The 6,459-nt window shown below is 41.3% G+C and overlaps 1 protein-coding gene across 1 annotated transcript; it reads right to left on the bottom strand.

Moving 5' to 3' along the window:
* Window positions 1-232: 232 nt before the first annotated feature.
* On the bottom strand, window positions 233-1,300 carry CCR8 (C-C motif chemokine receptor 8). The gene has a single exon (XM_026000807.1). The coding sequence runs from the start codon at window positions 1,298-1,300 to the stop codon at window positions 233-235; it is 1,068 nt and encodes a 355-aa protein (XP_025856592.1).
* Window positions 1,301-6,459: the final 5,159 nt, after the last annotated feature.

Genomic DNA, 6,459 nt, shown 5'->3' with positions numbered 1-6,459 from the left:
CTACAAAAACTAAGAAAAAAATTCCAAAGTTCCTATTATAATAGTGAGATATTCCAGAGAATGGTAACAAAATTTTCAAAACCTGAGAAAATTAATTTGCAATAGGAGTTCATTAACTATCATGAAATATGCCATCTGTCTGTAACATTTCTAAAAGTATCCCTTCACGTAGCCTCAGACTCTGGTGTAAATCATTTGTCCCCTAAATGAAGAGCTGCTTCCAGGCACCCACTCATAAAATGTAGTCTGTGGTGGAGAAACGGGAGGGGTGTTGACAGGAGGAGTGGGACCTCTCCAAGCCTTCCTTTGGGATTTGTCCTCCTATGTAGAAGAGGATGTGATTGCAACTCTTCCGAAATATTTCTGAGAGGTGTTTCTTGAACTTCTCACCCATGAAAGCATAGATCACAGGGTTCACACAGCAGTGAGTGAAGGAAATGGTTTCCGTGACATGGGTGGCATAAATCAGCCGCTGGCTCAGGACACATCCATCCAAGATGTTCATGTTGAACAGGGAAGTGAGGAAGAGGACTACATTGAATGGGACCCAGAAGAGTAAAGATGCGATCACCACAATGAGTACCAACTTGATGGCCTTGGTTTTGTTGTGGTTTTGGCAACTCTTCAGCTGGTGCAGGATGCTAATGTAGCAGAACATAAGGATGGTGAATGGGATCAACAGACCTAAGATATTCATTTCAAAGTGAATGAAGATCTTCCACTTCAGAGTCTGTTGATTGTAAGATGAATAGCACTGTAGAATGCCATCTTCAGAGGCCACCTGGTACAATACTAGTAATGGGCTGGTAGCCATGATGGCAATCAGCCACACAGTCAGACTCAGGGCTGTCCCCATTCTGGCTGTCCTCACTTTCATGGCATAGACAGCATGGACGATTGCCAGGTACCTGTCCACACTCATGAGGGTGATAAAGAACATGCTGCTGAAGAAGCCAATGTAATAAAAACCAGAGACCACCTTGCACATTACAGTCCCAAACACCCACTGGTCTAGCTGATAGTGGGTCTGGAAGGGGAAGGAGAAGACAAAAAGCAGGTCAGACAAGGCCAGGTTCAAGAGGTATATGTCAGTAATGCTCCGCAGCTTCTTGCAGGCAACAAGGACCAGGATGACCAGGTTGTTTCCCAGAAGACCGAATACAAATAAGACACAGTAAAAGACAGCAAGAAGCAACTTGCTGTCTCTTTGGATAAGTTCCCCATCACAGGGGCTTGAGATGATATCAGGATAGTAGTAGTCTGTTATCTTTGTCACATTGGGCTCCAGTGTATAATCCATCAAGGAAGGAGAATGAGGTCAGAAAAGCACCTAAAAGAGATTCATTCCTTAAAAATATTTCTTATTTAAAAATATAGACTGAAGTTTAGCCATCCAACCCCATTCATGTTGAAGTCCTAAAGCCCTATTATGAACTGAAATTTGTGTTCTCCCAAAATTCATATGTTAAAGCCCTACCCTACTTTGTGATGGCATTAAGCAGTGGGTTCTTTGGGAAGTGATTTGGTTAAATGAGGTCATGAGGGTGTGCCCTGATAAAAATCACATGAGAGCTTGCTTCTTCTCTCCACTCTCAGCCACATGAGGATAGAAGGAGAAGTTGGATGTCAGTAACCTAGAAGAAGGTTCTCACCAGAGCCTGCCAGCACTCTGATTTTGGACTTCCCAGCCTCTGAAATGGTGAGAATTACATTTCTGTTGTTTATAAACCATCTAGTCTGTACTATTCTGTTACAGCAGCCCAAACTGACCAAGACACCACCTATGTCACTGTATTTGGAGATGAGCCAGTAAGGAGGTAATTATAGTTAAATGATATCATAAGGATGGGGCCCTAATCCACAGTCCTGGTGTCCTTATAAGAAGAAGGGGAAACCAACCATGCAATATCTCTCTCTCTCTCTCTCTGCACGCACAGGGAAGAGACCATGCAAGGACACAGCAAGAAGATGGATGGTTCCAAGCCAGAAAGAGAGGTCTCACCAGAAACCAGTCCTGTTGGCACACTGGTTTTGGACCTGTAGCCTCCAGGACCATGTTAAAATTAATTTCTGTTGTTTAAGCCACACAGTCTGGGGCATTTCGTTACAGCAGCCTGAGCTGGTACAGATTATGACACTGAGAAGTGGGTACTGCTATAACAAAATACCTAAGTGGCTTGGAAGTGGCTAGTGAGTGGAGTGGAAGCATCCTGAGGCGCATGCTAGAGAAAGCCAAGGTTGCCTCGAGGAGACTGTGGCGGAAATATGGATGATAAAAGTGATTATGCTAAGGGTGCAAGAAGAAATGAAGAGGCTGGAGAGTTTCCATCATCTCAGAGAATACAGGTAACATTGTGAACAGAAAAGGGGTGGAAATATGAATGTTAAAGATGAGGTCTCAGACAGAAATGAGAAACACCTTATTGGAAGTGGAGGAATTGGATTCTGGCTGTACGTGGCTGAGAACTTGGCTGAGTGGCGTTCTAGGGTTTTGCGGAAGATTGGATATCTGGCTGGGGTATTTCTTTTCTTTTTTTTAATTTTTATTATTATTTTTTTAAATTAATTTTTATTGGTGTTCAATTTGCCAACATACAGAGAAACACCCAGTGCTCATCCCGTCAAGTGTCCGCCTCAGTGCCCATCACCCATTCCCCTCCACCCCGCGCCCTCCTCCCCTTCCACCACCCCTAGTTCCTTTCCCAGAGTTAGGAGTCTTTATGTTCTGTCTCTGGCTGGGGTACTTCTAAGCCAACTGTTAAGGGGCAGCCTGGCTTCTCTGTGCGGCTTATTGTCAAACGCAAGACAGAGGTAAATTGAGGGAGTCGTCATACAAAGATGAATCAGAACTGGAAGACCTGGAAGCCTGTCCATACCACAAAAATTAGGCTATTTCTGGAAAGGACACCAAAGGTGTGGTGGAACAGCCACTCCACAAGGAGGCCACCCATGGAGTTAATCAGCCATTTCAATAGCAGCTAGGGCCTCCCTTGACACAGATCTTTGTTTATAGTGATTACCCAGTAACTGTTGGTCAAGTGGGTGAAAAAAATCCATTTGCTTATGTTAGTACGTTTTGTTTTAGTTCTGTTTCCTTGCCTCAACAAGGTTGTAGATTTTAGAATAAGTACTTTGTTTCCCACAGCCCCAGACCTTTCCACTCCAGCAGAGACAGGACAAAATTTCCAAATTTCCGGGAAACCTAAAGTTTCTCTAAACAATAGTCTATTAACATGTTTTGAAAATGTACAATTGCCCCAGCTGACCAATACAGGGGGGATTGGGTGGCATAAGAAAAGCCAAAATTTATGAAGAAAATCTAAATACCCGTAGTTCCATCACCCAGAATTAGCAATTGCTAACATATTGTTAGATTTGCTTTTGTTTTTTTTTTTTTTTTAGTTTCCTTCCCTCTCCTTCTTTCCTTCCTGCTTTCCTAACGCAATACAGATGAAGCTAAAGTTCTCTTTAACTACACAACTTCTCCCCATGCCCCAGGAGCAACTACTAAAACCAGTCTGGCACGATCCATTCCAAACAGTTTCCCCTGTATTTTACATACATTTTTTTTTTTAAAGATTTTATTTATTTATTCATGAGAAACACAGAGACAGAGAGAGGCAGAAACACAGGCAGGGGGAGAAGCAGGCTCCATGCAGGGAGCCTGACGTGGGACTCGATCCTGGGTCTCCAGGATCAAACCCTAGGCCGAAGGCGGCGCTAACCGCTGAGCCACCCAGGCTACCCTACATACATTTTTTTTTTTTTTTTAAAGATTTTTTGTTGTTGTTGTTATGATTTGGATCATTTTATTTTTTTTTTGAGAGAGAGAGCAAGAGAGCATGAGCAGGGGGAAGGGGCAAAAGGAGAGGGAGAAGCAGGCTCCTCTCTGAGCAGGGAGCCTGATCCAGGGCTCGATCCCAGGACCCCAAGATCATGAGTCCAAGGCAGATGGTTAACTGACTGAGCCACCCAGGCAACCCTACTTTTATATACTTAAATGTATCCATCAATAGTATATAATATATAATATTGTTTTGTGCTCACTTTTGACTTACACAAATGGTGTCATGTCTCTGGTTTTGTATCTTTACTTCTCCTTGCACTGTTGTTTTAGAAATATAGCCACACTATTCTAAAGAGTTCAGTCAATTTTTTTCACTGCTCTTCTAAGCACCATAAATAACTATTTTAAAAGTACAATAGAAAAAAAATGATCCAAATCATACCAACAACAAAAATTACTAAGATTTCTAAGAATAAACATGATAAAAACTGCAGTTCAATCATAGAAGATATTATAAAACTTTGTTGAAGGCCATCAAAGAGGACATAATTAAAAAGGAAACATATGCTATATTTGTGTGAGGGAAAATGCAACAATTATAACATGATAATTCTCAGATTGATATATACACTCAAGATGCCTTCAATTTGGACATTGTTTTTCCAAGGTGTTTGGCCGCCAAACATTCAGACATCTGTCCACCAGGCCACCTTTCTTTCTATAACTGAAAACGCCAAGCAAGTTAGCCATTTTTAAAGATACTAATTTCATTGAAGTATGTACCAAAATGAATTTAAAAACATAATTTCTGAAGTATGGAGGTAGGTCTTTCTTTCTTTTTTTTTTTTTTTTTTTGTGGCTAGTTATCTCTCAAACGAATAGTCTCTCCTCCTACATCTTCCTTCCTACTAGTCTTACAGTTATTTAAAGAAAAATAATTTTTGGTTTGCCTTCCTTCTGTTCTGCTCTACTAATATCCTAGAATAAAGGGAGGTCCGTAACTCATTCCTTCCTCAAATCCTTCCTGCTAACCCTCTAACCATACTTGCCCCTGTTTTCTCATCTGTAAAATCCACGTGAATTGCTAAGAAGTCTATCATTTATTACAGTGGACCAGGCATTTTAAAGATTTTATTTATTTATTTGACAGAGAGAGAAAACACAAGCGGGGGGAGGTGCAGGCAGAGGCTGAGCAGGAAGCCCAATGCGGGGCTTGATCCCAGAACCCAAAGGCAGATGCTTAACCAACTGAGCCACTCTGGTGCCTGAACCAAGCATTTTAGATGCATTCCTTCATTCATTTCTTTTGAATCCCTGGGAAGCAGGCACTCATTTCTCCTTTCTTTTTCTGGAGTTAGAGCTGTATCTGAATCTCAGAGCCAGGACTCGAAACTCATGCATTCTGAACCCTTTTTCTCTTCTATATTTTGCTATGTCGTCGGTCGAGTAAAAACACTCCAACCCACCAGACTTCCAAGTTCTAGACTATTTTGTAGTTGAGTAGTGGTTTGTCTGACAGAAGCCTTTGTAACCAACACAAGGACAGACTCTTCTCAGATGCCTGGTGATAAGAAGTATTTTCTTATCACCCTTCCCACTCTTGTGGGAGCTTTGACCCTTCCCAGCATCCTGCAGAGAAAATGTCATGGCTTGTTTCCCTCACACAGAGCCATGGGCAGCCACTAAGACATCTGCAGGTTTGTGGACTCAACACATGCAAAGATTAAAGAAAAATGTTTACCTCTTCTGCCGGACTTCTGAAATATTTGCCTTCCCTTTGCTTTTTTTCCCCAAGGACATAAAACTGTCCCTGCCTACTTCTATCTTTCTCTCCCAAGGATGCTTATTAATACATACCTTAATTAAAGCCTTTGTTCTGGAGATTTCAGTGTTGCTGATTCCTTCTTTTCAGAACCTGCCCTCTGTGTGTGCAGCTCAGTGAGCAAGAGCTTGTCTCGAGGGAGGTGTCTTATCTACTTGTGGTGAGTGGTAGGATAGGGGTGGACCTGCCATCCTACAGTATTTAAAAAGTTAAAAACAATTGATCTCACCTAAGAACACATACAGATGACAAATTAGCATGTGAAAATATGCCCAACACATTATGCTTAGGGAATTGTAAATTAAAACAACACTACGTAATTATTAGAATGGCTAAAATCCAAAACACTGACAACCCCAAATGCTGGAGAGCATGTAGGGCAAGAGGAACTCTCATTTACTGATGGTGGGAATGCAAAATTATACCAGTACTTTGGGAGAAAGGTTGGAAAATTTTTTTGAAAGAAGATTGGCAATTTTTTTATAAAGCTAAAATAGGCTTACCATATAATCCAGTAATCATGCTCCTGAGTATTTACCCAAATGAGTTGAAAACACATCCATACAAAAACCTGAGCATGAATAGTTACAGCAGCTTTATTCATAATTGCCCCAAATTGGAAGGAACTAGGATGGCCTTCAGTTGAGGAATGGATAATCAAGCTGTGGTAATGTACACAATGGAATATTATTCAGTGATTTTAAAAAAAAGAGCTATCAAGCTACACACACACACACTCACACACAAAGACACTTTATGCGTGTATTGTTAAGTGAAAGAAGCCCATCTGAATAGGCTACATTCCAACTATATGACATTCTGAAAAAGGCAAAACTATAGAGACAGTTAA

The sequence above is a fragment of the Vulpes vulpes genome, chromosome 11 (genome assembly GCF_048418805.1).
Source record: "Vulpes vulpes isolate BD-2025 chromosome 11, VulVul3, whole genome shotgun sequence".
NCBI lineage: Eukaryota > Metazoa > Chordata > Mammalia > Carnivora > Canidae > Vulpes > Vulpes vulpes.
Note: the sequence above shows the minus strand (reverse complement) of the source record. Positions and strands in the feature narration are given on the sequence as shown.